Source organism: Ranitomeya variabilis, chromosome 2 (genome assembly GCF_051348905.1).
Source record: "Ranitomeya variabilis isolate aRanVar5 chromosome 2, aRanVar5.hap1, whole genome shotgun sequence".
Taxonomy (NCBI): domain Eukaryota; kingdom Metazoa; phylum Chordata; class Amphibia; order Anura; family Dendrobatidae; genus Ranitomeya; species Ranitomeya variabilis.
The window spans coordinates 603,027,813-603,051,410 of record NC_135233.1 but is presented as its reverse complement, the minus strand read 5'-3'; the positions used below and the strand labels follow the sequence as shown (position 1 = coordinate 603,051,410).

General features: G+C 41.2%; 1 protein-coding gene across 6 annotated transcripts in view; it reads left to right on the top strand.

The window, feature by feature from the left end:
• Positions 1-23,598, top strand: part of KCTD15 (potassium channel tetramerization domain containing 15) — an 85,014-nt gene that overhangs the window by 45,805 nt on the left and 15,611 nt on the right. For all 6 annotated transcript variants that reach the window (XM_077288618.1, XM_077288615.1, XM_077288616.1 and 3 more), the window contains exon 3: positions 8,358-8,502. In XM_077288618.1, coding sequence (XP_077144733.1) covers positions 8,358-8,502 — 145 coding nt within the window. The remainder of the gene's footprint in view (positions 1-8,357; positions 8,503-23,598) is intronic.

Below are 23,598 nucleotides of genomic sequence, written 5' to 3'. Positions count from 1 at the left end.
CAGCATGTGGACTGCAAAAAACAAAGCCAGAACTTATCTTTGTTGAAAAGAACAGCAAAGCAGGAGAGACCAGGCAGGGATGTGAATCCTCCAGGAACAATGGACAACTGGCACTGACTAAAGGGTCAAGCAAGACTAAATAGCCCAGTCAGAATTGCAATAAGTGAACACACCTGATAAATGCAGCGATCCAAAGACAGCAGCGCTACCACTTATAACCACCGGAGGGAGCCCAAGAGCAGAATTCACAACAGTACCCCCCCTTGAGGAGGGGTCACCGAACCCTCACCAAAGCCCCCAGGCCGATCAGGACGAGCCAAATGAAAGGCACGAACCAAATCGTCAGCATGAACATCGGAGGCAACAACCCAAGAATTATCCTCCTGGCCATAACCCTTCCGCCTCGAAATACGAGAATCCAAAATCTTCTCAACCACATACTCCAACTCCCCATCAATCAACACCGGGGCAGGAGGATCAACAGAGGGAACAACGGGCACCACATATTTCCGCAACAAAGATCTATGAAAAACATTATGGATGGAAAAAGATGCTGGAAGGGCCAAACGAAAAGACACAGGATTGATAATCTCAGAAATCCTATAAGGACCAATAAACCGAGGCTTGAACTTAGGGGTAGAAACCTTCATAGGAACATGACGGGAAGACAACCAGACCAAATCCCCAACCCGAAGCCGGGAACCAACACACCGACGACGGTTAGCAAAACGCTGAGCCTCCTCCTGAGACAACACCAAATTGTCCACAACATGAGCCCAAATTTGCTGCAACCTGTCAACCACAGAGTCCACCCCAGGACAATCAGAAGGCTCAGGTTTGCCTTGAAGAAAAACGAGGATGAAAACCAGAATTACAAAAGAAGGGTGAAACCAAGGTAGCAGAACTAGCCCGATTATTAAGGGCAAACTCGGCCAATGGAAAGAAAGCCACCCAATCATCCTGATCGGCAGACACAAAGCATCTCAAATAAGTTTCCAAAGTCTGGTTAGTTCGCTCGGTTTGGCCATTTGTCTGAGGATGAAATGCAGAAGAAAAAGACAAATCAATGCCCAGCCTAGCACAAAAGGCCCGCCAAAACCTAGAAACAAACTGGGAACCTCTATCGGACACAATATTCTCCGGAATGCCATGCAAACGAACCACATGCTGGAAAAACAATGGAACCAAATCAGAAAAGGAAGTCAATTTAGGCAAAGGTACCAAATGAACCATCTTAGAAAACCGGTCACAAACCACCCAGATAACCGACATCCTCTGGGAAACCGGAAGATCTGAAATAAAATCCATAGAAATATGCGTCCAAGGCCTCTCAGGGACCGGCAAAGGCAAAAGCAACCCACTAGCGCGGGAACAGCAAGGCTTGGCCCGCGCACAAGTCCCACAGGACTGCACAAAAGAACGCACATCCCGTGACAAAGAAGGCCACCAAAAGGACCTACCAACCAAATCTCTGGTACCAAATATCCCAGGATGGCCAGCCAACACAGAACAATGAACCTCAGAAATCACTTTACTAGTCCATCTGTCAGGAACAAACAGTTTCCCCACTGGACAGCGGTCAGGTTTATCAGCCTGAAATTCCTGAAGAACCCGTCGTAAATCAGGGGAGATGGCAGAAAGAATCACCCCTTCCTTCAGAATGCCGACTGGCTCAAGGACCCCAGGGGAATCAGGCAAAAAGCTCCTAGAGAGGGCATCAGCCTTAACAGTCTTAGAACCCGGAAGATACGAGACCACAAAATCAAAACGGGAGAAAAACAGGGACCATCGGGCCTGTCTAGGATTCAGCCGTTTGGCAGACTCGAGGTAAATCAGATTCTTATGATCGGTCAAGACCACAATACGGTGCTTGGCCCCCTCAAGCCAATGTCGCCACTCCTCAAATGCCCACTTCATAGCCAACAACTCACGATTGCCGACATCATAATTGCGTTCCGCAGGCGAAAACTTTCGAGAAAAGAAGGCACACGGTTTCATCAAGGAACCATCAGAATTCCTCTGAGACAAAACGGCCCCTGCCCAATCTCAGAAACGTCAACCTCCACCTGAAAAGGAAGAGAAACATCCGGCTGACGCAACACAGGGGCAGAAGTAAATCGGCGTTTAAGCTCCTGAAAGGCAGAAACAGCCGCAGAGGACCAATTTGTCACATCAGCGCCTTTCTTCGTCAAAACGGTCAGGGGTTTAACCACACTGGAGAAGTTGGCAATGAAACGGCGATAAAAATTAGCAAAGCCCAAAAATTTCTGAAGGCTCTTAACGGATGTGGGCTGGATCCAATCATGAATGGCCTGAACCTAAACCGGATCCATTTCTATAGATGAGGGAGAAAAAATGAAGCCCAAAAAAGAAACCTTCTGTACTCCAAAGAGGCACTTGGAACCCTTCACAAACAAGGCATTATCACGAAGGATCTGAAATACCATCCTGACTTGTTTCACATGAGACTCCCAATCATCTGAAAAAATCAAAATATCATCCAAATATACAATCATGAATTTATCAAGATAATTCCGAAATATATCATGCATGAAGGACTGAAACACAGATGGAGCAATAGAGAGTCCGAATGGCATCACAAGGTATTCAAAATGGCCTTCGGGCGTATTAAACGCAGTTTTCCATTCGTCACCCTGCTTAATACGAACAAGATTATATGCCCCTCGAAGGTCAATCTTAGTAAACCAACTAGCCCCCTTAATCCTAGCAAACAAATCAGAAAGCAAAGGCAAAGGGTATTGAAACTTGACCGTGATCTTATTCAAGAGGTGATAATCAATACAGGGTCTCAAGGAGCCATCCTTCTTGGCAACAAAAAAAAAAACCTGCTCCCAATGGTGAAGAAGATGGCCGAATATGCCCCTTCTCCAAAGACTCCTTAACATAACTCCGCATGGCGGCATGTTCTGGCACAGACAGGTTGAAAAGTCGGCCCTTAGGGAACTTACAGCCTGGAACCAAGTCAATAGCACAATCACAGTCCCTATGCGGTGGAAGGGAACTGGATTTGGGCTCATCGAATACATCCTGGAAATCTGACAAAAACTCAGGAATTTCAGAAGAGGGGGAGGAGGAAATTGACATCAAAGGAATGTCACCATGAACCCCCTGACAACCCCAACTAGTCACAGACATAGATTTCCAATCCAATACCGGATTATGCACCTGTAACCATGGGAAACCCAGCACAATAGCATCATGCAAATTATGCAACATCAGAAAACGACAATCTTCCTGATGGGCTGGCGCCATGCACATGGTCAGCTGTGTCCAAAACTGAGGTTTAGTTTTTGCCAGCGGTGTAGCATCAATGCCCTTCAAAGGAATAGGACTCTGCAAAGGCTGCAAGGGGAAACCACAACGTCTGGCAAATTCTAAGTCCATTAAGTTTAAAGCGGCGCCTGAATCCACAAATGCCATGACAGAAAATGACGATAATGAGCAGATCAGGGTCACAGATAACAGAAATTTGGGTTGTACAGTACTGATGGTAACGGAACTTGCGATTCTCTTGGTACGCTTAGGACAATCAGAAATAACATGAGCAGAATCGCCGCAGTAAAAACACAACCTATTCTGACGTCTGAATCCTTGTCGTTCAGCTCTAGACACAATCCTATCACACTGCATAGGCTCAGGACTCCGCTCGGAAGACAACGCCATAGTGTGCACAACTCTGCGCTCGCGCAAGCGCCGATCAATCTGAATGGCCAGAGACATAGAATCACTCAGACCAGCAGGCGTGGGGAACCCCACCATAACATCTTTAACGGATTCAGAAAGACCCTTTCTGAAAATTGCCGCCAAGACATCCTCATTCCATTTAGTCAGCACAGACTATTTTCTAAATTTCTGGCAATACGATTCTGCCGCTTCTTGACCCTGACACAGGGCCAGCAAGGTCTTCTCAGCATGATTCACTGAATTAGGTTCATCATACAATAACCCTAGCGCTTGAAAAAAGGTGTCTACATTAAGCAAAGCAGGATTCCCAGATTCCAGGGAAAATGCCCAATCCTGAGGATCGCCACGCAGCAGAGAGATGACTATTTTAACCTGCTGAATGGGATCACCAGAGGAACGGGGTTTCAGAGCAAAAAACAGTTTACAGTTATTTTTAAAGCTCAAAAATTTGGACCTGTCCGCAAAAAACAAATCAGGAGTTGGAATTCTAGGCTCTAAAACCGGAATCTGAACGATATAATCGGAAATATCCTGTACTCTAGCAGCAAGTTGATCCACACGAGAAGCCAATCCCTGAACATCCATGCCAGCGCCAAACTCCTGAGCCACCCAGAGGTAAAGAGGGAAGAAAAGACACAACAGACTACAGAAAAAAAAATGGCTCAGCACTTTCCTTCCCTTCTTCTGAGATGCGATTAACTCATTGTTGGCCAGTTGTACTGTTATGATCTGGTGGCCTAGGAGCAGCATGAGACGTACTCTGGAGAAGGTGGTACCTGTACTGACCGCAGACTCTGAACTTAACACCGCAACTAGAAGTAGCCGTGGAATGTACCTAACACTCCCTAGACATCTCGACACAGCCGGAGGACTAAATACCCCTAGAGATAGAAAAGGGAAAACTATCTTGCCTCAGAGAAAATCCCCAAAGGATAGACAGCCCCCCACAAATATTGACTGTGAGAGGAGAGGGAAATAACATACGCAGACTGAAATCAGGATTTAGCAAAGGAGGCCACTCTAGCTAAATAGAAAGGATAGGACAGAGTACTATGCGGTCAGTAATAACACACTAGAAAATATCCACCACAGAAAATACAAAATCTCCACATCTAACTAAAGATATGGAGGGTATATCTGCATCTCCAGAGATACCAGCTTGGCTGAACAAATCCTTATGCAGACCAAGCTGGACAAAACAAAAACATGGAAAAGAACTGAACAATAAAGCCCACAGCATGTGGACTGCAAAAAACAAAGCCAGAACTTATCTTTGTTGAAAAGAACAGCAAAGCATGAGAGACTAGGCAGGGATGTGAATCCTCCAGGAACAATGGACAACTGGCACTGACTAAAGGGTCAAGCAAGACTAAATAGCCCAGTCAGTATTGCAATAAGTGAACACACCTGATAAATGCAGCGATCCAAAGACAGCAGCGCTACCACTTATAACCACCGGAGGGAGCCCAAGAGCAGAATTCACAACACCCTATGTACAAGAATATAACTACTATAATACTGCCCCTATGTACAAGAATATAACTACTATAATACTGCTCTATGTACAAGAATATAACTACTATAATACTACTCTATGTACAAGAATATAACTACTATACTACTGCTCCTATGTACAAGAATATAACTACTATAATACCGCCCTTATGTACAAGAATATAACTACTATAATACTGCTCTATGTACAATAATATAACTGCTATAATACTGCTCCTATGTACAAGAATATAACTACTATAATACTGCCCCTATGTACAAGAATATAACGACTATAATACTGCTCCCTATCTAGAAGAATATAACTGCTATAATACTGCCCCTATGTACAAGAAAATAACTACTATAATACTACTCTATGTACAAGAATATAACTACTATAATACTGCTCCCTATGTACAAGACTATAACTACTATAATACTGCTCCTATGTACAAGAATATAACTACTATAATACTGCTCTATGTACAAGAATATAACTACTATAATACTGCTCCTATGTACAAGAATATAACTACTATAATACTACTCTATGTACAAGAATATAACTACTACAATACTGCTCCTATGTACAAGAGTATAACTACAATGCTGCCCCCTATGTACAAGAATATAAGGCTAGGTTCACATTGCGCTAGGTGAGTCCGTCTAATGGACACATTTTTAAGTACTCAAAACGCTTTATAACGCACATACTAACGTGGCCATAGACTTGCATTGTCTGACGCATCGTGATGCATGCCAAAATTGGCATGTGTTATTCACATAGCGTTTTTTTTTTTTGACGGACCTTGGAATGCGGCTTGCAGCGTTTTCGGGTCCGGCCAAGCTAACGCAATACTAACGGAAGCGTTAATTCTGCCATTGATGGCTATGGCAAACACATCCAGACGCAAATCTTGAAAAAATTCCAAATTGAACCATACGTTTTAATAGCGTTTGAGGGTAGTCCATGTGGTCATGTGACAGGAAACATGATTTCGGCCATTAATGTCCCAAGCACACATTTTTCCTGAGGCCTGCTGCACGTCAGAGAGAAAGTGTGTTGCAAGAGATCACAGGAAATATAAGTACATTTGTATATATATATATATCTCTGTATACATCATGGGAGTCTGCACCCACACCCCGACGATGACAAAAGGAGAAAAAAAAAATAATAAAAACTTTATTGACAGTGACAAACGCAGACAAACGCATACATCGCGAACGTACATCCAAATGAGAAAAACGCGGTCACAAGCGTTAACGCAAGCGATAACGTGATGCCTATTTTTCGACAAATTGGATCCTTTTTCTGTACATGCGTTTAACGGATCCGTTTAACGCCATGTACTTGACGCAATGTGAACCTAGCCTTACTACTATAATCCTGCTCCTATGTACAGAAATATAACTACTATAATACTGTCCCTATGTACAAGAATATAACTACTATAATACTGCTCCCTATGTATAAGAATATAACTACTATAATACTGCCCCTATGTACAAGAATATAACTACTATTATACTGCTCCTATGTACAAGAGTATAACTACTATAATACTGCCCCATCTACAAAAATATAGCGACTAGAATACTGCCCCCTATGTACAAGAATATAACTACTATAATACTGCTCCCTATGTACAAGAATATAACTACTATAATACTGCTCCTATGTACAAGAATATAACTACTATAATACTGCCCCTATGTACAAGAATATTACTACTATAATACTGCTCCCTATGTACAAGAATATAACTACTATAATACTGCTCCTATGTACAAGAATATAACTACTATAATACTGCCCCATGTACAAGAATATAACTACTATAATACTGCTCCTATGTACAAGAATATAACTACTATAATACTGCTCCTATGTACAAGAATATAACTACTATAATACTGCCCGCTATGTACAGGAATATAACTACTATAATACTGCCCCTATGTACAGGAATATAACTACTATAATACTGCTCCTATGTACAAGAATATAACTACTATAATACTGCCCGCTATGTACAAGAATATAACTACTATAATACTGCCCCTATGTACAGGAATATAACTACTATAATACTGCCCCTATGTACAGGAATATAACTACTATAATACTGCTCCTATGTACAAGAATATAACTACTATAATACTGCCCCTATGTACAAGAATATAACTACTGTAATACTGCCCCTATGTACAAGAATATAACTACTATAATACTGCTCTTATGTACAAGAATATAACTACTATAATACTGCCCCTATGTACAAGAATATAACTACTATAATACTGCCCCTATGTACAAGAATATAACTACTATAATACTGCTCTTATGTACAAGAATATAACTACTATAATACTGCCCCTATGTACAAGAATATAACTACTATAATACTGCTCTTATGTACAAGAATATAACTACTATAATATTGCCCCTATGTACAAGAATTTAACTACTATAATACCACGCCTATGTACAAAAATAGAATTACTATGATATACTCTTTAAACAAAAGTCCTGTCCACTTGATCAACTTCTACATGTAGGAATGTAATAAAAATAAACTAGGCACTCAATTTAAAGATTAATTTTTTGACTTTTAATAAATATAGTCAAGGTAAAACGTTTCGGCCGCATTTGGCCTTTCTCAATTACAAACTATACAGGAGTGTCAGGGATTCATGGGAATCTGTGGATTTTTAGTGAGGCAAGTCTCAGTATGGTCACTTTCACAAGAGTATGGGGCATTTAAAGAGGAAAAACCCCAGTGGTAAACAAGTCAGGGGACCTGGATGTGTGCACGTGCCTGGAGAATGACGCAGCATCCGCGTCCAAATGCGGTCGAAACGTTTTACCTTGACTACATTAAAAGTCAAAAAATTCATCTTTAAGTTGAGTGCCTAGTTTATTTTTATGACTTCATGGTGTGGGATCCTACTACGGCACCTTCCTTAGTAGTGCACACGGTTCTCTATTAGTACATGTAGGAATGTGGCGTACAATTTTGTCACTTCTGTCACACAGCACCCATTGGTGGAGTCTAGAAATCCATATGTAAAGCAGACGAATTAAAGCGGACAAATCATATTACTATTGAGTGATTTTTGTTTTATAACATGTTTTTTTCTTTTCTCCTCAGAATAAGTCGTCTGTTTAATGGCACAGAACCCATTGTACTGGACAGTTTAAAGCAGCATTACTTTATCGACCGGGATGGGGAAATTTTCCGCTACATCTTAAGTTTTCTACGAACGTCAAAACTGCTTCTTCCTGAAGATTTTAAGGTAAAGCTTCTAATGAAAACTATTTTTACAAAAATGTAACACTAAAACATTTACCAAGAATCACATTTTCCCATGGGTTTTCCTTGAAGATAAGACCTATGATATTATTGTTTCAAAATATATTGAAATTGCTGCCAATCTCAGCCGGCTCAGTGAGGTAATGCACCGCTCCTGCCTGCGCTTCGGCTGCTTCATTTGACCTTACATCAACAGAGCAGCTCTTCCTCTGTCGCCAGGGAGTGACTGCCTCAGGCAATGGGAAGACGATTGTTCATCAGCCTGACATTGGCAGCATTGTCCTGTCAACAGATCAGAGAGGAAGCGAAGCCTCCGCCATGTCATCTTGAGAGTTGTCAAAATGTGTGGTCCATGACCACTCTGATTAGGCAGAGATTAGAGCAGGCAGGTAGTTAGCATCTTCCTGCCTTTAAGTTCTTAGCCCCATAAATAAAATAGTCCTGGATTACCCCTTTAATTTCACGGTGCTGTACATGTGAAATGGGTTTACGTACTTTATCCTCACAGGTTTACAATCTACAGGGTATAAGGGAAGTAGACAGTAGGTCGGGGGGTATGTAAATGTGTAAATCATACTGTAGAATTCTAGAGATTGGTGGACAACTAGTCAGTGCACATCTGGCTAATTTGAATATAAGGGCACGTTAGACTTATATCATCCAGTTTTCCGTTAGCGTAACATACGCTAACGACGTTATTACTGTTTCTAAATTAGGGGACATATGTAAAAACGGTCTAGGCAGTGAAATCTGTAAAAAAAACAAAAAAACTTTGGATTTTGCATTTTCTGTAGGTCGGCCATTGTGATGCTATACTTATCGCTTCACATCCAACCCACTGGCCGGTTACAAGTTTTCCCAAAGTCATCCACATCCATTAAACATATGTTTTAATGTATGGAGGCAGGGCTGGGGCACTTGAATGTCCAGTCTTTGGGGGTAATTTATATGTCCATGTTGGAATTTCAAGATCTATGTTCCGCAAATCTCTTTTGCAAGAATCTAGCATTCGATCAAAGTCTGAAGGAGTTAATATGGCTGTGCCAACAGGAGTGGCGGCTGCTGGCCAAAAGCCATATGACTGGTAGCTACCTGATGAACTGTTCTAGCTTCTAAACTTTCTAGAATAGTTATTTACAGTCATGGAAATGTATTAATTGAGCAAATTTGTGTAGACTGATGGATGTGGTCTGGTCACTGGTTGACAAGGGAAAACTCAGAAGTGAAGTGCCCATGGCCAGTCTGCCTAGGGGGGCATAGATCTCAGCAGACGGCACGTAGAGAGCTGGTTCTTGCCATGATTTCCTCATTGGTTAGGAAACTTACATTACATGACATCACTGTGTTCCGGCCACCCGTCGGATAGTGCAGGGATTATCAGTTTTTTAGTAAATTTTGGTGGGTTCTCGGAAATAACAGGATAACAAAACATTCACTCCTCCTAAAATATGTAGATGAAATATGTAGTATTTATACTTTGTGGTGCTATTTTCTTAGAAGCTCAGGTCAGTGACTTGCTATTGGGTTGTATTCTCCCTCTTCTGTCGGAGTGTACGGTAACTAGGCAACCAGTAAACACAACTCAGCAGTCACTTCCTTTTTTGCTTCATGTAACAATGTATTCTTATTCATTGGACACGCTGGATACTATTTGTAAACTATTGAGGAAAGTATCATACACTTACCAACTTAGGCTTCTTTCACACTTCAGTTGTTTGGCGTCAGTCTGCTCCGACATAGTGACGGATCGACGGATCCGTCACAATTGTTGAGAAAACGGTTCTAACGGATCCGTTTTTTTGACAGATCAGTTCCTTGGGGGTTTTCTGGGAAAAGTATCTACTTTTTGGAGCATGCGCAATTGAAAAAGCGGATTGGGGCGATGGATCCGCCAAAATGATGGTCGCGACGGATCCGTCGCTCATAGGCGGCCATTCTATGGAATGGCGGACGCGACGGATCCGTCGCGAACCGCCATTTCTGCGCAGACAAAAAACGTTATAATGTCCGTCAATGTCTAGACAACGTCCGCCAAATTTAGACGGATCCGTCGCATGGCGGATGGAACGGACGACCATCCGCCACAATCCGTCGCTAATGCATGTCTATGGGAAAATAGCGGATCCGCCAAAAAAAAATGGCGGATCCGCTATTTGAGGAAAATGGCGGTTTCAGACTGACGCCAAAAGACTGAAGTGTGAAAGAGGCCTTACAAGAAATATTTTTGTATGAAATGGATTTTAAGAAAATCTAGATGATTAGGCAAGGTGATTGGTCATTTTTTTGGTTGCTTCCGATTAAATGGAGAAGAATAGAACACAAGAAGGTAAATTTGGTGTGATTTTATACTAGGTTCCAGGCCATAAACGTAACATATTAAATCATATAAAAATGGGAGTATACAATTATTTCCTATGGTTTTCTGAAGTGAAAGTTTATTCGAACGTAGTCTCTATTTTGGATGCATTTGATGGGTTTGCTTCTTTACCATTTTTTGGGGGGAAGGTACTAAGGGGATTACCAGAATGGAATCACGTTAGGGGGGCAGTGCTGTGGGAAATGAGAAGCCTTAGATAAGGTTTTTATTAGTACCAATGCGTTCCAGCGCCAAAAGGTGTTGGTTGATTTGTGGGTTTTTTTTCACCTTGAGAAAAAGCACCTTAATGGATTCAGTTTTTCAACCTTGAGAAAGGCACCAGTTTGGCACCGAAACGCATTGGTACAAATTTGATTTATTGACCTTGAGAAAGGCATCTTTCCGGCGCAAAATGCATTGGTAATGATTTGGTTTTTGACCTTGAGAAAGGCCTCATTCTGGCGCGAAATGCGTTGGTAATGATTTGCTTTTTGACCTTGAGAAAGGCACCATTCCGGTGCAAAATGCGTTGATACTAATAAAAACCTTAGCTGAAGCTTCTCGTTTCCCCTAGCACAGCCCATCTAACGTGATTCTCTCCATTTTGGTAAATATACATCTGGAAGATATCTCCTCCAGCCATGGGGCAGCAGTGGATATTCACAGGTGTTGAGCCTTCATACAACACCACCACGTGAACGCAAACATCCCCTCAGTGGTGTTCTTTTTAAACGCTAATGCCATATCGTGTGCTCTTTTGCCCCTCTCTAGATTTCTTCAAGTTAGGGGATTAGGAATAGCAAAAATATTATAAAAGTCAAAAAAGTATGTGTTCCCTTCCTGCAGAGCCAGGGTGGTTGATAAGCCTAGAGCATATGTACCGAGATCACCATGGGCCAGTAGACCCTGCCCAGGTTTGCCAAATAGTGACTTTACCCCTGTTTAACTGTATGGCCCAAACTTTGTGATCAAACCCAAATTATAAGGAGCAGATGACGGCCAATGTGAGAAGGGTAAAAGAGATCAGCAGGTATTCACAAACGGATTGTGGAAGAACAGAGTGTTTCATAAAGTTGGTATAAGTATCTTGTGGGGTACGATGGAAACTCCTAATATTCTGGACTACTGATCAGAACTTCTGGTTGCCATAGGCTCCAGGTTGGAAATATGTGTAATTGTTATTATATATAATTGTCTGCTCTCCGCAGATATTAAAGGAGGGATCCGAGCACCTTTGCAGTGGCTCTGTGCTGCGGCTCGTACAAAGTGATCCTGTGCCATGGACCCTTCTCTATAGGACACACAGCAGTAACAATAGGCTGTCCTAAAAAAATTATAATAGAGATCATTTAATGGCAGTCATTCAGTAATTAGCATTTAGTAAAACGAGCAAGCGGCTGGTTGCTATGGATACATGTAAATTCTTTTTTCTTTCCACCAATTTACAATGTTAGATAATGGATCCTAGTGACTTTCTACAGTAGGTCGTAGGATGCCGGGTAATTGTATAAAGAAGATAAATATAGTGTTTGTGTTTTTCTAATTAGCAAACACTTTGGAGAGTGTAAAACACATGCAGGTTTTTCTTTTCTTTTCTCCCCCTTTATCCAGAGCAGTGTCTTATGGTAAAGAAATCATTACAACGGGGCTGCTGAATATTTATCAGTTTTCACCTTTGTTTAATCAAATAGAAGAAAGTGCCGTCGGGTTACATCGCATTTCGTTTCACCCCGGCAGTTGTGAAAGTTGTTAAAAGTTTTGGAATTTTTTAGTGTTGAACAATTTGAGATCCCTGTTAATTTCTGACGAGCTTCCATGGAGCCGCCATTGTGGAGGGGGGAGGATGTCTGTAAGTCACGCGGTGCTTATAGAAGAGGTGTGACATTGTAGTATATACGGGTAGTGGTGCACTTTGTACCTCTTGGCCTTAAAGAGACGGAATCGCTACATGAATTTAAGGTGCATTGTTTTCTTGTCTATGTTTGCAAATAGAAAAATAAATATATATTACTAGGTAGGTAGATATGAGATAGATAATAGATAGAAAATAGAGATACATAGATGATAAAGAGATAGATAAACTCAGTGTGAACCAAAATGTCGCCACGCCATGTGGGTCTGAATAAATCCACTTCTTCACCTGAAGTAAATGGAGTGCTGCCTTCCTTTTTTCTTGTTATGAAGTTGGGTAAGTATTTGATGAACTGCTGAGAGGACCTGTGCACTCATAATTATAGTGTTGCTCCATTTCTTTCGATAGATAGATAATAGATAGATTAGATAGATAGATAGATAGATAATAGATAGATGATAAATAGATAATAGATAAATAGATAATAGATAGATTAGATAGATAATAGATAAATAGATAATAGATAGATGATAGATAATAGATAGATGACAGATAATAGATTATAGATAGATAAATAGATAGATAATAGATAGGTAGATAGAAGAATGGAAAAGCACGCTATAAACTAATAGGCAAAATAGGCTTGAAAAAGGTTCACTGCAACTGAAATGTGGCCACGCAACATGGGCTAAATAAAGTCCACTTTTATTTTAGTAAATATTGGAGTGCTGCCTGCTTTTTCTATTTTAGATCGATAGACACAAGGATAGATAGACGGAGGGAGAGAGGGATGGGTAGAGATAATAGATAGTATTGCCTTATAAAAAAGAATGATTCCTACTTCATAGGTAGTTGCTTTTTAAAGGGAACCTATCAGCTGGATTGTGCGCAGTAACCCACAGACAGTTTCAGGCCGGCGCCGTTATACGGATTACAATGATACCTTGGTTGATGAAATCCGTCTTGTGGTTGTTGTTTAATCGTTATGTGTTTTCAGTTAATGAGACTCTTGTGCTTTGTGGCGGCCTGTGGCGCTTTAGGCTACTTTCACACTAGCACTAGCGTTAACTGCAATCCGTCACAATGCGTCGTTTTGCAGAAAAAACGCATCCTGCAAAAGTGCTTGCAGGATGCGTTTTTTCCCCATAGACTAACATTAAGCGACGGATTGACACACATCGTAACCGTCGTGCGACGGTTGCGCCGTGTTGTGGCGGACCGTCGGCACAAAAAAACGCTACATGTAACGGTTTTTTGCCGCCGACGGTCCGCTTTTTCTGACCGCGCATGCGCGGCCGGAACTCCGCCCCCACCTCCCCGCACTTCCCCGCACCTCACAATGGGGCAGCGGATGCGCTGGAAAAATGCATCCGCTGCCCCGTTGTGCAGCGCAGAGAACGCTAGCGTTGGTAACCTCGGCCCGACACACTGCGACGGGCCGAGCCCGACGCTAGTGTGAAAGTAGCCTTATGTGGTGCTCTGCTTAGGTATTCATACTGATGGATTATGATAGGTCACCGATGGCTCACTCACCCGCCCCCTATTTTACATACTGCATATCTTATTGTTTGAAAAAAAAATAAAATAAATGACATTCATCATGCAGGCGGCGGTGCCTGCGCTATAACATGATAAGATCTATAATATATTTTCATTTGATTTTCTCATATAAATTTCTTAAGAAAAAAAAATTATCTAATGAAAATGGCACCTTTGACCGTGCCTGCGCAGTAGCATTATTCGGAACGCAATAGATGCTACTGCGCAGGCACCGCCACTGGCGCCATTTTGCAAGAGTAAAAAAAGATTGGCTCCATCAAAATGGCAGTGGCGATTTGATAGATGCTACTGCACAGGTGCCGCCAGCACCATCTTGATGGAGCCCAAAATTTTTTTTCCTCTAGCATCTATCTCCATTTTGATTAAGAGATTTTTTTTTTCTAAAGAAATTTATATGACAAAATCAAATGAAAGTATGGATATTATATATCGTATCATGCTACAGCGGAGGCACCGCCGCCTGCATGATGAATGTCTTTTTTTTCCAAACAATAAGATATGCAGTTGTAGTGCTAAGATGTTAATGGCCATCAGGAAATCATATTGGTAGCCTGTCTTTAAGGAACTTTAAGATATTAGACAGTAACAGTTCACCTTATATTAGCCCTGTATTTTCTGTAATTTTCCCAAGACCTGGACCGCATAGCTCCTTTATCAATCTTTAGTGGAAAGCGTATGTTTATAGTATCATCCAATTACTGCATAGTTTCGCTATTCATGTTTAGTGAGAAATGTCGTGTTTATAATATGGTAAAACATTTGGTACCAGGAGAGCCTTTGGCATATTTTATCCAGTGATGTATTTGTCCGATGTTGATTGACGTCTGAAGAGTTGGCCACTCTACCAAGTTCTAGTTGTCCGATATAGTATCCCTCTGGTGGAGTTTGTGTAATACTTGGTTAAGCAAGCGTTTTTTTCTAAGCAAGATATAAGTTGGGGAAGACTTCAGCTAAGACAGAAGCCTGTTAACCTGTGGACTGAAAAGGGGACGCCCATGATGCCACAGTGTGGATCCCAGGAATTTCTCTGTCTTTGCTGTTCTGTTTCTCACAGCTGATGTTCCCGGACAGATGATGGTGAAGTTTTTCCTGTGTAGTGTGCAATGTAAGTACTTTACCTTTGTGATTTATATTATGCAATATCACACTATTTCCTATTTTATGTAATCATTTAATTATTATAATAAAATGAATCGCCTTCTTTAAAGCTGTATCTGACACCTTTGAATACTAGGCAAAACAGCAGGATGTAAACTAGGGGCCAGGTCAGTGAGGGATCAGTGACCTGTCATAAGCCATAAGGATGAATATGTAAGCAAAGCACCACATGAAGACCCCCCACATAGGCCGCCCCGGAGCACGAGCATATCATTAACTGAAAAACACAAATATTAAACAACAACCACAAGACGGATTTCATTAACCAAGGTACCATTTTATTCAGTATAACGGCACTGACCTGACACTGTCTGTGGGTTACTGAGCACAATCCTGCTGATAGGTTCCCTTTAACCCCTTTCTGACATAGGGCGTAAATGTATGCCGATGACAGACTCCCCCTGTTTGGTGCAGGCTCCGGCACCGAGCCTACACCTTTCCAGGTAAATGTCAGCTGATCTATACAGCTGACATGTGCCCGCAACAGCCGCGGGTGGAATTGCGATCCACCCACAGCTGTTAACCCGCTAAATGCCATTGTCAATTTCTGACAGCGTCATTTAACTCCCGCTTCCGGAAAGCGCGCTGGAAATCCCACCCATTGGTGACTGTCACGTGATCGCGGGTCACCTATGGGTTGGTATGACAACCAGAGGTCTCCAGTAGACCTCTATTGTTGTCCATGCTGGATTGCCATGAGCACTGCCGGGTGGTCGGTGCTCATAGCAAGAGGGGAATTCTGCAACATACAGGTGATCTGATCATTGCTTGTATGTAGGTAGCTGAGCCGATTGGATTATGGCAGCTTCTAGTCTACCATGGAGACTATTAAAGCATGCCAAAAGTAAAAAAAAAAATGTTTTTAAAACTATTAAAAAATAGAAAAAGTTCAAATCACCCCCCTTTCAACACATTCAAAATAAAACAATAAAAACAAAAAATCAAACATACACATATTTGGTATCGCGGCTTTCAGAATTGCCTATCGCTAAATGGCGTAATGAGAAAAAAGTCAAAATGCCAGAATTATGGTTTTTGATTCGCTTCAACATTGCATTAAAATGCAATAACGGACGACCAAATGATCCATTCTACATCAAATATCATGAAAAATAAAGACGATACGGGTCTCAGAAAATGATGCAAATTTTTTTCTGGGGGGTGGACTTTTTTCACTGAACTCATAATGACCTGGAAAGTAATAATGGCAGGTTAGTTTTAGCATTTAGTGAACATGGTTAAAAAAAAAAAAACAACTGTGGAATTTCACTTTTTTGCAATTTCACCGCACTTGGAAATTGTTTCCCGTTTTCCAGTACACGATATGTTAAAACCAATGATGTCGTTCAAAAATACAACTCGTCCCGCTAAAAACAAGCCCTCACATGGCCATATTGACGGAAAAATAAAAAGTTATTGCTCTGGGAAGAAGGGGAGCAAAAAACGAAAACGCAAAATGAAAATACCTCCGGGGGTTAAGGGATTAAGCATTTCTTTTGGTATATCATGTTTGCCAGATTTTCCAGTCCATGTAATACAGAATGATAATTGATTGACTATAATGATCAGTGAATCTGTAGAATGTGACGTAACATGCTCATCAGTTTAGGACCCACACACATCTGTATCATTATTGTGTCCCATGGACCATTATATTGTACCACACCGAGATCATTCTCTATGACAGTGTCCTCCAGCTGTCATATTACAGGGGTGAAGCGTGGACACGGTGTCACAATCTTACCCATGTGCCTGGACTTTTAGGCTGAGCATTTTTGGGAGCTGTGACTTCGGTATCCATAAGACTGAATAACATAGCTTTCATCTTTACACTGGTTGTTGTTAAACACTCGTATGAGAAATCACAACGATACCATTAAGTGCAGTCATTCAGAAGGCAGCCGATCCTCAGCCATTGCACAACTTCTACATCTGGCTGTGTTAGTTGTTAATACCCCTTAATGCTGCAGACAGCTCTGGCTTTCACGCCCAAAAGTCAGCATTACGACAGGGTTTTTACTATGATCTCTGAAAATAACCTAGGGCTTCTCTCAACCTTTGATGTGTTACTTGTCGTAAGGCTGGCAAAAATGCGGCCTGGAATAGGTTGTTTTCAAGATGGCACTTATAGCATCTTAAGGGTTGGTACCTTGCCATACTTAGAAAGGGAACATTTTTTCTATCTATATAAAAAAAAGCAAATAGATGTGGGTCAGTGTTTAGAAAAACGACAATACCCAAGTTTATTTTAGAAAGTGCTTAGATAATAATAATACGATTTGTATTGTTTATGGTTTTAACTATGACGATCAATCACAGAATAGATCTAATCAATAGGTTAAAAGATTAATAAAGATTTCTGATTATTTAAAGAGAACCTGTCAGAACGATTTTGTAATGTAAAGACATGGCTGTAATGTCGCTGTAAACAGATTACATTGGTACGTTTGGTGAAGACATTCTCTTGTTTGTTCTTCTTTTATCAGCATTTCTAGTTTTCTGCTAATAAGATTTAGGTTCACAGGGTCTGGACTAAGCAGGGGGTCTTCTCCTCCTGTCCAGGTCCACCACCTGCCTCTGGTGTTTGAATGACAAGTTACTGAGTTTTCAGTGACATGCCCCCTGCTTGGGGCTGTCACCGTCAATGCTGTGGGCAGCATATGCATAAATTGACTTTGCGGCTGGTCTACAATAAAATGACACCTTGGGCATGCGAAGTCATCTCTAAAATGTCACTGAGCCGAGATCTCAATCTGCGCATGTTTCACAGTTTTATTGTATACCAGCCGGAGAATCAATCTGTGCATGCGCCGCCCACAGCATTGACTGCTCCAAATTTACATCAGTAACCAGTCATTCAAACACTGGAGACAGGCGGATGGGCGAGGGCAGGAGCACAGCACCTAAATCTCATTAGAAGAGAACTTCAAATACTAATTAAATAAGCACGTCTTCACCAAAGCTTTCAAATTAATCTATATAACATTACAGCCATGTTTTTACATTGCAAAATCGTGCTGACAGGTTCTCTTTAAAGGGGCTGTCCTGATACCACCTGTCCAGCGGAGAGATGATAAATGCTTTATCGCTGGGGGTCCAGCTGCTGAGACTTCCTCTAAAGTCTTGTGCAGATGATTATAGTTTTGGTCCGAGTGCGATCTGTCAAAGCATCGGATTGCACTCAGACCAATGTTATTTAATGAGGTAGTTCACATGCCTGATTTTTTCTTTGGATCGAGTGGTCCAAGTAAAAAAAAAATTGCAGCATGCACAAATTGCCTCCAATAATAAAACATCAGCCTGCACTTGAATGATAGAGTTGAACTTTCCATTAATATGCTTGGATACAGCACTTTGTGAATAGCCAGCTTCTTTAGCAATGACTGTTTGTGGCTTACCCTCCCTTGGGGAATGTGTCAATGACTTCCTTCTGGACATCTGTCAAGTTAGCAGTCTTCCCCATGATTGTGGAACCTAAAAAATACCCTTTTAAATGCTTAGGAAGCCTTTGCAGTTGTTTTTGTTAATTATTCTAATTTACTGAGATAATGACTTTTGGGTTTTCAATGGCTGTAAGCCATAATCATCAACATTAACAGAAATAAACACTTGAAATAGATCACTCGGTTTGTAATGACTCTATATATGAGTTTCACTTTTTTAATTAAAGAACTGAAATTAACTTTTTGATGATATTCTAATTTTGTGAGAAGCACTTGTGTATTTGCTTGTTTAGAACAACAACTTTAATTGAAGAAGTTTTTGAAATTGTAAAAGAAAAGTTCTGTTTATTCTGCACCACTATGGCCCTTGGACAATCTCTAGTATTGCCGCTCTGCCCCATTAATGGCTATGGCCATAATACAGCGAGGTGTTGTACTGTAGAGATATATAGGATTAAAGTTTTTGTAAAATGTGAGTATGGTTCTAGAATAGTGACATGATCCATAATATTATGTAATACAAGGAGTCATAATGTTTCCAATCCAGTAATTCACATTTATTTGGCGTGTGGAAAAAGGACTTAACACGTTCCATTTGTTGGGAGAATGTAATTAATGCTCTGTTCACATAAGGGTCATGGCTTCCAAATCCACAATAGTTGTGATTAATTGGCCATGTAAAAAAACCTGATGGATCCCATTAACTTACAATGGATCCAAAAGGCAAAAAAAACTTTTAATGGTAAATTAAATACTCCATTCTGTCCATAAAAAGCAATGGAAACCTAATGGAAAATATCCTAAAGATAGTGTGGACAGAGCCTAAGCGGTAATTTAAGTTACCCCTGACTGCCATTGTTTTACATGTGACTATGAACTACTATGGCCGAGGTGTAATTTCTTATGATCTGTCAGCAAAGACTGAGTAGCCAACGGGAGACTTATATCAATAAAAGTCTTATATTTGCAATCTCTGTTGTCGATCACAGCAAAACAAAAATATGTTTAAAGTTGCAATTTCTTTAAGAGGGTTAAAGGGGTTGTCGACTACTTACATATTGACAGCGTATCCTTGCGATAGGTCATCAATATCGGATTGGCGGGAGTCTAACACCAGAAATCCCCATTGATCAGCAGTTTTCAGAATCGGATGGATGTACAATTCATAGTGCCTGTTTTCGGGTACTGCACATACTGCATAGGGGTGTCAGGTGCTGGCTCCCCAACGTTCTAATCGATCATTAATGTATCAGCAGAGGACCTGCCATAATGACCGGTCATGACTAAACCTCAACTTTCAGCACTTTCGATAAAAATGCAAAAACAAAAATTCCAAGATATGATGCGATTATTACTTGTTTTTGGACTCTATGTATTGATAACGAAGGTCTAAACTTTTAACGCAGAGATGATGCATGTGAAATAAGTGTTAACAGCTTGTACCCCAGCATGAGAGCCTATTGATTCGGTTGCCGGTTAATATCAAACCTGTGTTTTAGCATTTTGTGTAAGAGGAGCGAGAAGTTATAAGGGCTCTCGGCCATCTGTAATTACGTTTGCTAGGGGCTGCGATGTGTATGTAGTTAATTAGCTCGCGGTAACTTTGTAAATGGAAATTCACTATTAAAAGTTCAATCCCGTTTTCTAGCATGACTAATTTTGTCAAAATTATATTTTTTGTGTAAGTTCATTTGGTTTCCAGGTGCGGAGGACTTTAATGTATGTTGAATTTAGAGACTTTTTTTTTTTTTTTTTTTTTTTTTTAAGAGGGAGAATAGGACTAGAGAAATCAGCCGCTTGTAGCTAAACCCATGATATTCTCTTTCTTTCTTTTTAAGCAATTGGTTGTAGGATACAAGAAATGTCCATAAAAAATGCTTTTATAATCTCAGTAAGAATGTAGTGATATTTTTCCATCCTTCCTGAGATGGACGGCAGTGGCTTTTGTTTCTTTATTTGCAGGAATTGGATGCTACAGCTCAGTGTCAGGTATAGATCTGACTCATTGCTTCCTTTCACAAATCCATAGCTGTATGGGGGAGCATTGCGATGTGCTGACTTGTCAAGGCAGTAGGAAGACGTCAAAACACATTCAAGGAGTTCAGGATAAGAACGTAGAAAGTAGCTGCACCTAGTAAGATGCGAAAATTCATATTTGTCTCAGAAAAGAATACAAATAGGATAGTGCCCCTCTGCAGTATTCAGGGGCAATGACCCCAAAAAATAAAACAGAGTATCAAGTAAACTAAATGTCAGAATACACCCTAGATTGGTTGAGTTGGCGGCTATCTTTTGCAACACATCCACTTTAAAACACATGCTCACACTGGCGGCCATTCCTTCTGTACCTATACACATGCATGCTCAGTTAGACTGATGGCCATTCCTTCTGTACCTATACACATGCATGCTCAGTTAGACTGGCGGCCATTCCTTCTGTACCTATACACATGCATGCTCAGTTAGACTGATGGCCATTCCTTCTGTACCTATACACATGCATGCTCAGTTAGACTGGTGGCCATTCCTTCTGTACCTATACACATGCATGCTCAGTTAGACTGATGGCCATTCCTTCTGTACCTATACACGTTTGCTCAGTTAGACTGGTGGCCATTCCTTCTGTACCTATACACATGCATGCTCAGTTAGACTGGCGGCCATTCCTTCTGTACCTATACACTTGAATGCTCAGTTAGACTGACGGCCATTCCTTCTGTACCTATACACATGCATGCTCAGTTAGACTGACGGCCATTCCTTCTGTACCTATACACATGCATGCTCAGTTAGACTGATGGCCATTCCTTCTGTACCTATACACATGCATACTCAGTTAGACTGGTGGCCATTCCTTCTGTACCTATACACATGCATGCTCAGTTAGACTGGTGGCCATTGCTTCTGTACCTATACACTTGAATGCTCAGTTAGACTGACGGCCATTCCTTCTGTACCTATACACATGCATACTCAGTTAGACTGGTGGCCATTCCTTCTGTACCTATACACATGCATGCTCAGTTAGACTGGTGGCCATTGCTTCTGTACCTATACACATGTTTGCTCAGTTAGACTGGTGGCCATTCCTTCTGTACCTATACACATGCATGCTCCGTTAGACTGACGGCCATTCCTTCTGTACCTATACACATGCATGCTCAGTTAGACTGACGGCCATTCCTTCTGTACCTATACACATGCATGCTCAGTTAGACTGATGGCCATTCCTTCTGTACCTATACACTTGAATGCTCAGTTAGACTGACGGCCATTCCTTCTGTACCTATACACATGCATGCTCAGTTAGACTGGTGGCCATTGCTTCTGTACCTATACACATGCATACTCAGTTAGACTGGTGGCCATTCCTTCTGTACCTATACACATGCATGCTCAGTTAGACTGGTGGCCATTGCTTCTGTACCTATACACATGTTTGCTCAGTTAGACTGGTGGCCATTCCTTCTGTACCTATACACATGCATGCTCCGTTAGACTGACAGCCATTCCTTCTGTACCTATACACATGCATGCTCTGATCCAACAAACGTCCGTGTTTTTCATCTGCAGAAGGGAGTAACATACTGCTAGAAAGTTCCGGCAGTGGCTTATCTTCCCTGAGAAGCATCTATGACACTATGTAATCTTTTGGGAGAAATTCTGGATGCCACCATACACATAGAATAGTGCTGAGGCGGACATATCATTGCCAAAACCAGGGGCCCAAGGGGCCAATTTATACCTCTAAAACAGGTAAAATTGTACATTACGATGAGCTATTGGATTGCAAAGAGCCAATTATTGTTCTTGCACAGGGGCCTCTTCTGTCTTTTTCCACCAGTGGAATAGTGGTTGGATGTTTTAGAAAAATATTTAGAATTGAGAGTCCTCAGTGGTTGATACCTTTTAATGGCTAAGTGAAAAGATGGTAACAAATTGCAAGCTTTCGAGACTGCTCAGGCCTCTTCATCAGGCATAAACTAATACAACATCTGAAGAATCACATATTTATACACAACACAGCACAGAACTGTCATTATGGAAGAGTGATAAACAGTTGTGTCCATAAATATTGGAACAATTCCTAGATAAGGAATGAATGTTTTGTTGTCCTCTGACTGGGGTCTGGTTCTGTTATGATGCCCCATAAGGTCTGAAGTGCAAATTCCTTAATTGATGTAAAAAGACAAATTCATGCGATACATCCATTCCTGCACTAAGTGTGTCAAAGGTTGTCATAAATTTATACTCCCAGATTCTCCTGTCTCTCTGAGATTTGAAGTTACCTTTCAATACAAGTAATTTCAGGTACATGGTGCTATGATCAGGCATACAAAAATATTTGGCCACAGGTAGTTCCATTCTTTTTTCTCTTATTGTGTGGCGGTGAGAATTTGTCCTTGTTCTCAGTTTCTGCCCTGTCTCCCCTACATACAGACCCCCAATTGGACATTTAGTACAAACAATTAAATACACCACATTAGATGTGACGCAGCTGAAGGTACCTGGGATCTTGTAGCCCTGATGTGAGTTGGGGATCTTTATCTTAAATGTCTGAAAAATAGAAAGTTCAAATCGCACCCTTAAGGCATTCAGTCTCCAAGGACTTCAGAGCGCACGCCCCAAAACCGGGGAGTCCATCCCAGACAGCATACCATATCCCCGCGAATCAGAAAGGACAGCGCCACAATGGATAGTAAAAAAGCA